Source organism: Contarinia nasturtii, unplaced genomic scaffold (assembly GCF_009176525.2).
Source record: "Contarinia nasturtii isolate CC-2019 unplaced genomic scaffold, AAFC_CNas_1.1 Cnas_scaffold_1699, whole genome shotgun sequence".
Classification (NCBI taxonomy): domain Eukaryota; kingdom Metazoa; phylum Arthropoda; class Insecta; order Diptera; family Cecidomyiidae; genus Contarinia; species Contarinia nasturtii.
Genome location: NW_022199032.1, coordinates 2,699,871 through 2,715,377, shown reverse-complemented (window position 1 = coordinate 2,715,377; position 15,507 = coordinate 2,699,871). Strand labels below are relative to the sequence as shown.

General features: G+C 32.3%; 1 protein-coding gene across 1 annotated transcript; it reads right to left on the bottom strand.

Annotated features, from left to right (window-relative positions):
- Positions 1-7,396: 7,396 nt before the first annotated feature.
- Positions 7,397-9,525, bottom strand: LOC116346968 (atlastin-like). The gene is made up of 5 exons (XM_031777303.1): positions 9,179-9,525; positions 8,348-9,118; positions 8,132-8,287; positions 7,927-8,058; positions 7,397-7,857 (listed from the first exon to the last, which is right to left on the bottom strand). Exons 1-5 carry the CDS (start codon positions 9,407-9,409, stop codon positions 7,750-7,752), a joined length of 1,398 nt encoding a protein of 465 aa, XP_031633163.1. The 5' UTR covers positions 9,410-9,525; the 3' UTR covers positions 7,397-7,749.
- Between the last annotated feature and the right edge of the window lie 5,982 nt (positions 9,526-15,507).

Here is a 15,507-nt window from a genome sequence, read left to right as displayed (position 1 = left end):
ACTAATTTGAAAATTATTCGAGAAGCCAACGGTGCAGCAAAATGCATGGATTGAAATATGGAGCATTTGTTTTCGATATTTTCATTTCACTTTTTTATGGTTTTATTCAATGTTTGAAACTCAGAAGAATTGGAAGAAAGAATACAACATGATTATGCGAAGTGTAAAACATATCTTGACTCACTCATTAATCATTATTTAGCAAAACATAAAGTTTTTTTTTTTCATTTCTAAATTGAAATGCACAATTTACTATGGCATTTCCACACCAGTTGTTGTCGAAAACTTTGTCGAAATGCGTTTGAGTTAAACGATGGAATCCCGTGCATTTTATCGCTGTAAATGTAACGGATTTTCCAGTGGTAAACCTTAGCGTAAAAAACAATATATTAACCGGAAAGTGTTTTTTTCACGCGCAATTCACACGCAATTCACACGCTTCCATCACACATGAAATAGAGAAAAAAGTACAGGATTTTATCGCGTTTATGTATAAACCAACACAAAGTTCTTGCATTCCTCTTGTCAAAACAAAAACAAGAGGTGAGCACGTAACATTCAATCCGTTTACAATTATTTCGAAAAGCAAGTTGTTTTAATATTGTGTGTGTGTGTACAGAAAAGTCTACCGAACACTTTCTGTGTTGTTGAATATATATTTTTCAGCTGCTTTTCTATTATTATTTTTTCAAGTACAATTGTAATGCATACAATTGCACGCATATGGGAGAGAAAAAAAAGAAATACGATGATATACTTACCTCGACTCGATGAACCCGATTCGTACTTTAGATTGTGTGTTGAATTCATATTTGGCATAAAAACATTCTACTAACATTTAATGCGTTCAGAGTGCGTTCTGTGTTAATTGTACATGTGCACTCCATTCCCATAATACCATATCCTGATATTTGCATCTAGAGATGTTCACAGAAATCAGTGTGTTCACTTATAAATCCGCATACAATGACTTTGCGGCATCGGTTACAGTGAGTGTGCTCATTGGTTGAATTGGATTTTACACTCGGAAAATGTAAGAAAAAAAAATTGTGTCACTGACTAACGCCATCTGCTCTCTGTGCCGCGCTAAGAAGGCCTAAGCATAAGATATATTGGATAATCAGAAAGTTCATTGGTTCACATTTTATTTATGTTTGAATTCTATGTACCCATTGTGCGCTTGGATTTTTTTTGGGACCCGAAAAAATCTGTCATTTGGTGGCTGTTAATTTTGTCGTTATTTCGACGAAAATAAAAAAATAACGTGGGAAATAATGTTGGCTGAATATATATATATATATATATGGAATACTCAGACCATCAAATGTGAAATATGCAATACGAAATATGTCTGTTGGTACTTCACGATGATGATGTGATAAAAGTCATGAATACTTCAGCGAAAGCTTTTGTATTAAAATCACTTTTTAAGAGAGAAATAGAGGGTGTGAAAGGCATTGCAAAAAAAAATGATGCCAATAAAAATCTTGAATATATATTGTGAGTTTGTTGCCGATGAAATGCACCAGAAAAACCCCATAAAATTTATCACAAGTAAAGGGTTTATAATAAAATGATGGAATTAAAAAAGTTTGCAATGAAATGATTGAACCTTAAAATGAGACATACATATTCGATTCGATGGAAAGAATTAATCGTAACTTTTCTTCGCCCAATTGGATTACGGATTTTCGGTCGGTGATTTTTTTTTCTTTCGACGTTATTTGGAATCAGAATTCAAGAAGAAGAAAACGAAGACAAAAAAATATTACTTTTTCATGTTGAATTATGAAGAGAAAATTCCATCAACAGAAGCACTAATTTCATTAAAAAGTCAAAAGGAACACTACGAACATACATTTTTCGCATTTTGTTGATTCGAAATTGATAGGATTTATGTAGCTTAATCACCGCGAAAACTTCTAAATCTTAATTTCTTACCAAAATAAATAGCCTCACCAAATTTCAAGAAATTTCAATTTTTGGCTTAAAAACGAAAAAAACTAGCCTGTGAAAAAATGTCGACTTGTAATTTTTTCGGATAGTCTATTCCTCAGATTCTTCTCTTTTCTTTTTCTTCCCCTCGTCGCAATTTTTCTCTCTTACATTCTGATTTTATAATTTGCTGTGCTCAGTTTTTCTTTTGGCTACATATTTAAGTAAAATATTGAAGATAAACGCAGCTCTTCGTATGTCATCAGTCAACAACAGAAAAAAATAAACAAACAAATACACGAAATCCATGGAAAAAGCAAGAGGCAAATATGCAGGAAATTTTATATTTCATAAATTGAAAATAAATCAAAAGTGATGACGGCAATGTCAATATAAAGGATGACAGCAACGACGACGATGCGACGGTAATGGCGACAACCAGAACGAATGATGAATTTCGTAGCATAATAATGGTAATCTTAATGTCAGATTTACCATAACGCAAAACATCTTCAATGATTAACGTTCCCGCTTCCGAAATAATCATAATGGCAAACAAACACCAATTTTGATGTAACATTTGTAATGTAAAGCAAACATACAAAATAACATCAACACAATTTTCAATGGAGCTTATACGGCCCGGAATGTTCAAGAGTAATTATCGGAAGTTTGAAGTTTGTTCGCTAGAACGTAGCAGATTGTTGACGACTCTTTTTTTTACCCATTCAAGAGAAATAATCTAATAACGAAGCGATTGCAATGGAATCGAGATTTATAATTGTAATCTGTTGTTACTGTTGTTGCATGGGCGAATCGATTGAAATGCATTTTCGGTTTCAATTGCGGTTTTTTTTCGAATTCATTCATAACCGACGATTTGGTCGATAAATAGGAAAATTGTTATGTTTCCACCTCAAACAGTTTGTGTGTGTGTGTGTGTGTGTGTGCATTTGCATACACAACCTTATTGCCGAATGAGTGGCACAAAAGTAAATTTACCAAAACCAATCGTTCTGCATTGATTTATAGTTAATTGAGCGACTTTCCGACTTGGTGGAAATGCACACAGAAAGAGAGTACAAAGGGAAGAGAAAAACAAATAAACAAACAAGAATGCGGTGGATTCGTGGTATTCGGTTGCATAAGTGAAAACATCGTTTATTAGCAATATACCTAACATTGATTTAAAGAAAATTCGCCAAAACAGAAGCAAATCGAAAAATAAAATCATGCTAATATGGTTCGTCGAAGCATAAACAAGGTGGTTTTTTTTTCATGTCTACAGTTTCACGATCTATAAATGTTTTTTCTGTTCAAATTCCATGTATTTTGAAAGCTTTTCATTTTTACCTGAAATCGTTTAGTTTTTTTGTTCGGTTTGTTTTTATGTTATCGTGTAGAATCTTTTCCCGCGTAGCTGATATTTTGCATTACTTTTCAACATGGAAACAAATGCAAAAAAAAAATACCGGTGATCGTGTTCCAAAACCACAAAAGAAAAAAAAACCAAATAACCAAATTAAGTAACAAAAGAAAAGAAAAACAGTTTCCAAACAAATCATTTTTTTTTTGTTGCAAGAAGAAAATGCACCGGGGAAAGAAATGAATGAAGGCAACAAGAGAAAAGAATTGAATCAACAAAAATGGTCCGTTGTAAAGCTTCGAATATGAGAACAGTGTACAATAGATGAACAAAAAAAATGTTTGCTACAATGAAAAGTTGTAGACTGTTTTGTTTGCGGTGGCATTTCGTATAAGCTGCTTTCGAAATGGTGCCAAAGTGAACATACCCAAAGAATGCACAAGAACGAAATAAAAAAAACATACACACACGACCATGGGAAATGTTTCCTATTCTATGAAGACAATCAAAACCCAAATGAATTAAAACAAGATATTTTGCCGGTTTTTTTCTCTCTGGTTTTCGGCCAAAGTGTTGAGTGGCGTACACTCAATGTAAAAACACTTGTGTTTAGTTTGCGTCTTTCCGTGATGGGGTCATTATTCTACGTGGGAGTCGATATTCATCATTTGCATTAATTGGTTGAAAAGGGTTGAGAACAACAAAATGCCCTAAATAAATTATTGTGGTTGCTAGTGTTTTATTCAAATTTTGAGTAAAGTGCTACGTTAACTTTTGTTATGCTGCCTGCATTCATTGATAAAACTTGAATGCTTTAAAACATTCATTGACTTCTAGATTTTCATTCAGCAAAAAATCATTATTTTATTTCCACGTTTAGATGAAACTAAAAGTATCCGACCCGAAAATGAATTCACTGGACCATTTATTGGGCTGCAGCTGTAAATGCAGTAAATGCCACAACTTAATGAAAAGTAAACCATTATAACATAGCTACCACTTGAATATTTTGAGATAAAATTTACTGTCCAACGTTGATTATTCCGTACAAAATCAGTAAATAGATTCAGTATATATTTGACTGTATTTAAGATCAAACAAAAAACACCTCTGACGAGGTGAAGATTAAGTGACGATTCTGATATCAATAATGAAATAGTGATGAAAATAGTTGGTAGATAGTTTTTCCGTGTTTTGTGAATTAAAAAAAATCTTGTTGCGGTATATATGCGACGTAATCGGCATTGTGCAGTCAGACAATGTTAGTTAAAGTACCTTTCTTTTAAACCATCTCTTACAGTGCAGCTAAGTTATGTGCAGTATATATGTAATTGCGCGTGTCCCTATATACAACAGACTTTTTATAATAAGTACATGTTTGAAATATACAAACACCACAAACCTTGTTATGATTCATAATTTATAAATTTATCGACTTTCAATTCGACCACATGCTGAGAATTTGCGAACAATACATACAAAATAAAATGAATAAAAATCGTCTGCCGTTTAATATCTGAATTTTATGTTATGCTCCGGCATTAATGGATTTATATTGAATTTTATTTTTCGCAGAAAAAAATAGAGAAAAATATAGAGAAAATTGTGCGATTTTCAAAGTAACCTAATAATCGAAAACTCACGATATTATTATTTATCGAAAAATTATGAGCATCTCTATCTCTAAATATGGGCCAAAGACTTATTGGAAATCATTATAAATTCTGTGGAAAAATGTTGCAGAAAGTTTCTTCAAGTCAAAAAGGGTAATTCACTGTCCATGCTTACATTTCAATCTAGAGTTTTAAAACTGCTTTCAAAATTGTTCCGCATGGCTATTTAATATTAAAGAATGCTCAAGTCTTCGTCAGATTATTTACAAATATTATATGTCAGCCAAAGCATCTGGTTTGCGTATCATAATTGATAACGGCTGATATAATACATAAAAAGATGCGCAAGGGGGAGAGGGAGAAACCGCGATTGAATTGACACAATGGAAAATATGCAGATGGTTTTGTTTTGGCCGATTTAAAGTCTAGACTGAATGAAAAATTTGCAATTCACACAATTTAACCATCATTCGTTTCATTTACGCTTGATGACAACACCCAATAAAAGAAAATTCGTTGCAGGGCATCTGTTTCAATTCGTCAGCAATCAAATTCATCCATATAGGATGGATATAGATGTTTTTTTTATATTCTCCCCCACTCGCTTTTCCTCTTTTTTATATTATGATGAAGTTCATTGAAAGTCTCTTGAACGCACACACACTGTATTCACAATCACCGAAACAAAATATGTACAATGTACATGTTTGTAATAATGTGTAATGCATTCAACATCATTCAGTTGGCATTTGAATGTGTGCTGCCAAAAATGTAATTAAATTCTATTGTTCGGTGTGTGTTCGATGTTGATTTTGTGCTGTTACATTTCTCGACACATACGATTTCGATTTTATTACCATCTCAGGCAATTTTCCCGCCTCATATTTGAAATTACATCGAAAAAAGATCAAATATGAATATATGTACAATACGACCATTGAGTGACTCTTTTTTTCATTTTACCATGTAAAATATATGGTATTATATGGCGGCGGCGAGCATAAGTGTGATTTTTGTCAGCGTGAAAGTGCTGCGTGTCTGAATGATGATGAAACTCACACACACACACGCAGCGAGAATTGCTGACAGCAATAATTTACGAGGAATCGCTTTGGTTGGGTTTTCTTTTATTGCTTGCAGCACATTTTTATGGCTTAACGACTATCGATTATCTGTCCATTTGGAATTTAAATGCACAAAGTTGACTTCAGGCAACAAAACAATATTCAATAAATATGAAATGCCAATACAAAAGATATTTGATCTGTGTTCGTTACGCGATATGCTTCGCTTACTCTTGATGGCCACCAATAAAAAGTACCATGAAGTAGTACCGCTATTATAGCGACGCTATACTCACCATTTTGAGTGTTATATGACCTTCAATCGTTTTGTCATGATTGAATTATATTCAATAAATTTATGTCTATACAGTAATTTCAGCGAACAATTTAATGGCACTTTCTCGATGGAAGCACAATAGGAGGAACAGAGGTAGAAGAAGCGAAGAATGGAAATGGGACGGAGATTTTAGAAGATTTGCAAAGTCTTGACTTTAAATTATTCATCACAATAAAATTAATAATTTATGTTTCCATTAAAAGGATTACAAGGAAAATGTTGGAAATTCACGCAAATGGAATCAAACATAATAACAATATTCCCTTTGAATTGTTGCAAATTCATCGAAAATGAGTTATTACATTTACAGCAGAGAGTTACATTTGAAGACGACGATAGGGATTGGTGTTGACAGAAGAAGAGAAGAGGGGCATACATTGTGCACATACAAATACGCTTTTTAATTATTGTGTTTGTAAAACAAAGAGAAACAATTTGTACAGCATTTGCATTTCAAATGCAAATAAGGGTGATCACGCACAACTATGCCATATCGCGTTGACTTTTCTCACGATAATTATTATGAAAAAAATATATATTGACTAATAAATATACTGACTATATAAAAATCAGTTTGTCAGTAACCATTCGGAAGTACCATAGAGCACTTTTTTGTAAAAAAATTTTTCGATTCAATACATATTTACATCGAGAACGTTTGTTATATCAAAAAATGTGTTGGTTTGAGCATTGATATAAGTAAACAAAATAAACACATTCTGCGGTTTTTTGTTCATTATCGCAACGAAAAGTATCATAGTAGCCAGAAAAAATCACTGATAACACAAATAAAATTATAATTCGCTTTGATGCAGTTTACATATGAAACTGTCGGTGTCAACATGATGAACTGCCGGTATCAATTTGTCGTGATGTTTACATCGATTAATCAAAGTTTTGTATATTTAAGCGAAATATTTTAAAATCAGATCCAAAAATGCTTATATATGCAAATCCAAGGTTTCATAGAACAAATTACTCATATCTGTAATTCTGTGAATCTGTAAATGACATCAAATCTCAAACTCTTAAAACGTGCAAAGGAATAACCACATATTTTTTGTAGAAAATTAACGTCCTTTTAATTAATCCGTAATAGTTTTTGTATATAATAGTACTTACTACTAAAATTTATATTTTTATTTCAAATGAGTGATAGAGATAAAGTATCAAATCTTTTAAAACACTTTTGTCAAATACTTTGAGTGTTCATTGATTTCGAATTTTTAATGTTATTACTCGTATAACATATATTCCATAATATGTAAGGAACAGACAAAACACAGGGCAGTCACAAAAATTCTAATATGCTATGGTAAAATATATTGATATATGAATAAGCCTTCTAATCTTATACTATTTCAAATATTTATAATATTTGTGCGTACTACGAGTTAATATTAAAATATATCAGAGAGCCCGAGTGAGTCCCATTCACAAAATAGCTAGACCAGCAAAAGGCAAAACGGCAGCCATACCAAAAACTGCAATGCCAACAGCAACAGCACCAAAAGCAGCACCAGCCGTCACTTTTCGTAAAGACTTTGGGAATATTTAAATTGGTTACTATAAAATTTACTTATTTATAAATGAATTATAATATATACGTACATTGACATTATTTTCGCGCTTTAGTTCATTTTCATATTTGATCTCTTTGAACCTCTTCTTGATCTCTTCTTTTAACGTGTCTTTAAAATACGACACAGTATTCCGATCACCCATTTTCATGGCACCATCGAACTGTTGAAAAAGAAATTATAATTTCACAATTGAACAACTAATCATAAATGACCATAACTAATCAGAGACCAACCATTTTTAATGCATTCGATTTGGCATCTTTATGGAATTCGTCCAATTTGGTGACTTCGATAAATGTTGACCATTCTTTGATTTGTTTCTGAATAGCATTTTCATAAAATGCCATACAATCTCTACACAACTCAGTGTTTGTGTATGCAACCGTTGCCTTAAAATGAAAGAAATGAAGATTTGAAACCATTTTGGCCAAATACTAAAAATCATTTACCATGTAAACGGTTCTTGGTTCCGGTAACTTATTACTATTGAAAACATTAATATATGTTTCCAAAAGATGTACCAATTTGCCAGCTCGAATCGGTTGGCCATTGATCTTCTTGACGACGAGATTTTTTGGTGCTAGAATATCTGGCACTAATTCCTTAACATTTGTTATGAAATTTTTCTTAATTTGTTGTAAACTTCCATCGAATTTGTCACTTTCTGCCACTTCTCCACCAGGATAAGGCAATAAAAACGCTTTAATTTCGTCAAAATTTGAACGAATCCGTTTTCGTAAACTATTCATTTCAGCTGTTCTTTCTCGACTATTGGCAAGTTTCTTGTCAATAACTTCGTTATTCCATCCGAAATCCGTTTCGCATGCATATGGCCAATCACGGACGATAAAGATTAATTTTTGAAACGGAGTTTCATCCGATGACTCCAAAAGAAGTCGGCCGTATTCAGTGAACAACTCCAAATGCTGGAGGTCATCTTCTTTAATACTGCGCATGATGTTGTAACATTGAACGGATGAAATCAATGTACTTAATGCAAAAATTGTAGTACATGTCTTCATGCCACTCGTATCATCAAAAATGCCTTGAGTGTCTAGCAATATGATTGCTATTTTAACACCATTATTTTCGTGAGTGAATATTTCACTCCATATCCAAAGGCCGTTTGTTTCTGGGTTTTGACCTCCTCGCCATTTAAATCCAAACTGGTCACAATCTTTGTTCTCTCCAATCCAATCCTCTACGTTATTCCGTTTGTACTACACAAAAATCGTATTGGAATTAATAAAATTAAGATAATTTGATTTAAATTTATTTACTTTGGCGTATAAATATTTCAGGAAAAAATTCAGCAAAAAAGATTTTCCCATCCGCAATGCACCGGCAATGGAAACAACAACAATTTGATGGTCTTTAATGTCGTCGGAATTTAGCAATTGCTCGAGAGGTTTTTTCTCAAACTGAAATGTTTCGTCAATTTGGTTGGGTAAAACGATCTGAATTGGAAAACCGGTAATGGTGTCATCGTCGAATTCTATAGAATTATTCATTCTTTTGGTCAGTTTGTTTTGTAATCAATATGATGAAATTTGTTCAAGTTTATTTTTATTAAAACCGAGATCAACACGTTCTGTATGCAATCACACCCAGATAAAGACTACTTGCAAACAACAAATGCAAAAATATTGGCAGTTGTGCGTATTAGACATACTGAGATGCCAAATGTCATAGCAGCAGGGTTTATCAAGTGGTTATTGTGAATGGACTTTTACATATATGGGATGCACAAGTGGATTGCGACTGTGTACAAGTGCACAATGATCAATAATTATGGATGTTTTAAATAATATTTCACGAATCTTAATTCAAATAAATAATTTCAATTTATTATTAGTAAACATGATTGCTTTTTTTGTGTTCAAATTTTTTTAGAATTGTTTCTAAAGGAATATATTCACAAACAATAAGTGCATTCACAAATGCGTCAAAATACAGTAACAAATAATTGTGAATTAGTTTTTCCAGCGATCGAAATTCAAACCAAATCGAAAATGAAATTTCATTTTATGAGCAAAACGGTGTTTTTTTCTCGTTTTATTGAAAACAAAGCCAAAACCAATCAGAAAAATAGTTTAAAATTTGATTTGTATGAAAAATGTCAAATTGGTTTCGATCCATGAAAGTGCAAGATAACTTCAAAATTTGAAGTTCAAATTACTGAGTTAATAAGGAAGAATAAATAAAAATACGGTTTGCATTTTGAGTCCATAAAAATGAAACAACCCAATCAAATGATTAATATTTTTTCCGTTCAGTTAAATGAAACCGCTTATTGAGCCAACACAATTTTTTGTTGAACATAAAAAGGTGTTAAGATTACCGACAATTAGGGATTTGATAATGTCACTTCGGCTTCAGTTTAAAATTATTGTAAAGGTTATGGAATAAGAAACGCTCGCAAAAAAGTCTTCTCTTTTGAATATCAATTAAAGACTCAACAATTTTTATTCATTTATTTTATTTAAAATCCATTTGTGGTGATAAATGTAAATCTCTTATTAACCTCCATTCCGTTCAAAAAGACAAAATTTGGTCACCGGTATTCTACGATAATTCCACAAAATTCGTTCGGAATTTAACTCAGCTCAGTGAAAACAATAGAAGTTATTATTATATTAACACTTACATTACTGCAATCAATATAACAATCATTTCGATTGTTTTCAGTCCGTGTCAGTGCCTGACCGCGGTAGCTGACATTTCGAGTGTGTGACAATTTTTTAAAAATCTTTTTAACGTTTGGCGTCAAATGTAGAGACCCATTAGAGTTTTATTTTTTGATACTTTTGGTGCATTTTATTTAATAGAAACTTTATAATTAATTCCATCATGTAGAGAGGTTTCGGAATAATTTCCCTCAAAATAAGTGGAGTGTTGTTTGGTTTTTGTCTTACGCCTTTTATTCTCGCTAATTTTCATTCATAGAAATTTATTTTTCGGAATAATTCTGAATAAATTGATCGGAAAAGTGTATTAGAATACCGGCCCCGCATACATACACAAAATATAGAATTAAGAAAAATAAAAACTGACGTTTCATTTCTTTATATCCATTTTCATTTTGTTGTCAGCCAATAATCTTGTTTATTCGCTTTCAAGTGCTCACAATCATTGAAAACTTGATGCAAAGTTTTACTGTTCGTTTTTTCAATAGACGACAACTGAAACATTGTTGTAAGACGAAAACATTTATTCGATTGTACTTCAAGTGGGTCGTTTCTTATTAGCAACTGCCAAAGCAAAATTCCAATTTGAAAATAGTATAAACTTACATTGAAAAGGTCTGCGTGCAATTTCGATATAAATGTGATGTTGGCAGCTGTATTTGCTACACGTTGACATACAACAACAACAACATCCAATTGCTTTCAATTGAATAAGATGCACGCATTCGTGTCTTACTAACGTATTATAGCACGGTTGGGTGTTTTAAAAAACAGCAAACCACTGAAATTGATATCTCCAACTGTTAAAATCACATTGAAATCATGCTTTATCACTTTACCATGAAGTACAGCATACACACGCACACACACAACGATACAGTCAACATAATTCCATCCATTCGCTGCAATTATTTTCACTCATTGGCAACGTTCCACTCATTGATGGCACGAAAAACATGTTTTAATTAAAAACCAACGCCGTAAAAAATATTACAGAGAACGGAAATACGTTGAAATTTTGAAAATGTGAACACGTAATTAAAAGTTCAGTGCGAGAACGGATATGGAACAAGTAACACGGTGGAAAAAAAACTGGAGAAAGAAAGCTAACAGAAATGGAAAATTCGGAAATCAATAATTGCTTTAATTCCGCATGACGCACATTTTCACATTTATCTTAAAGTTATTTTTCGGTTTTTTTAACCAATAGTTTGATAAACTTGTATCTGACGTTAAACTGCCAATTTGTGTAATTTTTAATTAATTTGAAACTGTTGCTGTTCAATGTGTTGCTGATTCAGTTTGCGTTTTAATCCGCGCATCATCCGAACTTTATTTAATGTATATATGATATCAAATTGCAGTGAATACGTAAACTTTATTTTAAATGTTTCAACGTTCAAACGGAATACAGCCAATTACGATTGATTTTTTTTGTCTTGTATTTTCTCTTTTTATTCCCTCTCCATCTTTTGCCTTCATTCGGTACTACTTGGATTGTTCTATGCATTACACAGAGGCTTACAATCGCGATGCTTGTTGTATGTTGAAAAAAAAAAGAACTTTTCCAGAAGTTTTGTAGTATTTGAGCCTCAAGGACTTTAGAAGGTGATACGGTGCAAGTTGCATTGAGTCAAAAGCAAAAAGTGAAAATTCTATGCTTGCTGGATGCGAATGCAATTTTGACCATTATATGAAAATGAGACAAGTTCTTTTCTATTCATTATTTCTATTTCTCTCTCTCTCTCTCTCTCTCTCTCTCTCTCTCTCTCTTTCTCTCTCGTTCTTTTTCGCTTTGTCTCTCATTTGTGTACGTTGGCTTAAATAGCTTGTCGGCGCGCTTAGGTTTAATCCGTATTTTTATGGGAAAACTTTAATTTTACAATTTTTCGTGCGATAGTTATTACGATGAACAATTTTGATGCACCTAGCCACTGTCGGCAGGTGCCTGCATTCAAATTGCAAATGTAAATTGTGTTCAATGTGTTTGGGTATGCATGTGTGTAACCAAAGTTTTCGAGTACCGGTTTGTGAAACAATATTATTATTTTGAAATCAACGCGCGTGCACACACACACGCAGGCACGCACACACGCACATACAGACACAATACTCAATGAAAAAGTGAACGAACTGTTTACACAAGAAGTTAGCAGAACAGTTATTGTTTGGTAAACTTTTAAAATCCATATCATTTTCACTTATACTCATCGTCTGTCTGGTTGGCGATGGTGTATGAATGTGAGTGAATTATGATGTGCTGCTCTTAAATCGGAAAAGCCATTTACCAAAGCTAAATAGAAAACTGAACCGAAAAAAAATACCTTTTCAAACAGCGCACCGACTTTTATCCATAAAAATTAATAGTTTGTTTTTTCTCTGCACACATTTTTCTGACCTTTTTTGGAATGCCATACATTTTTTTATATCTGTTTTCACTTGCAAGCAGCAAACATTTTGTTGCCCAGCTGCGTGTGCTGATGAGGGTGTGTATTTCATTGAAAATTGTGAGCTTTATTATCTGAAAACGCTATCACTTGGATCCGTTTCCTTCCAAATGAAAATTTATTGCATAAAGTGAGCCATTTGAAAATGAAATAGAGATGGAAACAGATGATTTCAGTTCGCTTATTTTGACACCTAGACTTTTTATAAATCGTTACATTTTGGCTGGCAAGCGATGGAACAATAACTAGGCCAGTATATTTTTATAGCCATTTTGAGTTCGAAATGCAACAAAAAGTCGAATCGGTTTCACAATGTTATTTAATTTCATTTTGGATCGATTTCTTTTTTTATTCGTCACTGAATACTGCAATAGAAAGCACAATAGCACAATCAATGATTGAAATGAGGAAAACAGCAAAATCAGATATGCAAAATGTACTAGGGGGAGACACGGGCTTTGATATTGTTTATTCTTCTTAGTTTTTTTTAGTTGTGTCTACCCCCTAGAACATGTAAATATTGAAACTTTATTTATTTTCAGTCAACTGATTCAGCTTCGGGCAGCCAATGTCAGGCGCAACAGTATTTTTATTCGCTCCATTTCAGCGCCTGAACTGTTTCAGCTAACTTAAAATATCTCAATATAATGTCTCAGTAAAATAGAAAATATTCCAACATTTGATTTCAATGACGGTCTTTCAAATAATTTCGATGATAAAATGACGCTTATCTCGTTCATTTTATCTTTCAACATCTTTGGAAATATGATTTTCAAAATATCTCGTTTTTTCCCTGTCGTTCTCTATTTCATTTTCGTTGAGTGCAAATGAATTAATTGGAAAACTCAATTTTTCCAACAAAAATGGCAATGATGGCATAAAAAACCATTTCAAAATATTTATCTTTCGGTTCGTAAACATTTAATGAATATTGAATATACTTACTGGAATGGTGATATTGTTCAATTTATACCCGAATTTGTTTGATTAGGATATGATGAATGGGATTTCAATCAAATATAAAAGTGTGCAAAGGTCCAGAGGCATATGTTTGTATTTACTCGAGCGAAACATTGACTAACGGCAAAAGACTGATGCCAAACACCAAAAAGTACAAGATAATGTTTATCAAATTGGTTATATTCAACATTTGATCGAAATAGATGTGATGAAAGTGAGTGAGTGAAATGAAATGTCTTAAGATGGTGTTACCCTTTTTGACACTGGTCAAACAACGGGACGAATGCAAATTTTGGCCACACAAACTAGCATTGCTAAGCCAAATGTGTACATTAAATAATGCGTTTGTTTACACAGGAAGATCCATTTGTTTAAATGGAAATCTAATGCTTGATGTTTACAGTGCAATCGAATTTTCAATTCGATTCGAACGTTTGTATTACGTTGTATTGCATTTTTTATGTCACGAAGTGTATATTTGATCAATATTTTGCTGCAAACACCCAATAGAAAATTAAACATTTTGTTTGTCCATACCTTATAAAATAAAATATACATAAATTCCATCGACTTTGAATCAACCAAAATTGAAGAAAGGAGAATCTCATTTTTACATCGGTATTACTGATATTATTTCCATTTGTTTATATGTAAAGTTATAGCTGGCAATTGGACAAACGCCAGACGGTCGGACAAATTTCGAAATGTCCACTTGTAAATGTAGCACTTCACAGCTACCAATATAAAAGTGACTGACTCACAAAGTCCCATCCCCCTTTCAATCAAAAATAATGGAATCGCACATTTTCGTTTTTGAGCATTAAAACTTCTTCAAACTTCCAGAATAATATTTTTTTGTGAAAAAATAACCTGTGTAAATCGAAGCCTGATCATGTCCGTAGCTAACAACACCTCTAATGCGTATTTCGAGTACTAATTGACGTTTGTGACAATATGGCCTTCACGGTTTGGCAAAATCATAATGAATCGATTAAACTGCGTTAAACTGTTAAAATAAAACAGTAGAAATAAATAGATTTTAATTTTTTACATTTTTGAAAATAAAAAATCTTTTGTTTTTTAATTTTGTGAGATTTTCTGTCCACAATATTCAAAAATATTAAATCAATAAAAATGAATTGGTTGACATAACCTCACTTTTGTATCACAATCGTGATAAACCGATTAAATAATTATTAAAACGTTAGTGAGGTTATGTCAACCACTTCATTTTTTATTAATTTAATATTTTTGAATATTGTGCAGTAAATCTCACGAAACTACCGGAAACTACAAAACAAAAGAAACAATTTTTATTTTTTTAAATGTAAAAAATGAAAATATTTTTATTTCTACTGTTTTAATAATTATTTAATCGGTTTATCACGATTGTGATACAAAAGTGAGGTTATGTCAACCAATTCATTTTTATTGATTTAATATTTTTGAATATTGTGGACAGAAAATCTCACAAAATTAGAAAACAAAAGATTTTTTATTTTCAAAAATGTAAAA

Excerpts from the sequence above, each read along its gene's own strand:
- LOC116346968 (XM_031777303.1), bottom strand. The coding sequence starts at position 9,409 with ATGAATAATTCTATAGAATTCGACGATGACACCATTACCGGTTTTCCA. Across the intron at positions 8,288-8,347 it reads AACCAAGAACCGTTTACATG|GCAACGGTTGCATACACAAA; the intron begins GTAAATGATTTT and ends TTTCATTTTAAG. Across the intron at positions 7,858-7,926 it reads AGCGCGAAAATAATGTCAAT|TCTTTACGAAAAGTGACGGC; the intron begins GTACGTATATAT and ends ATATTCCCAAAG.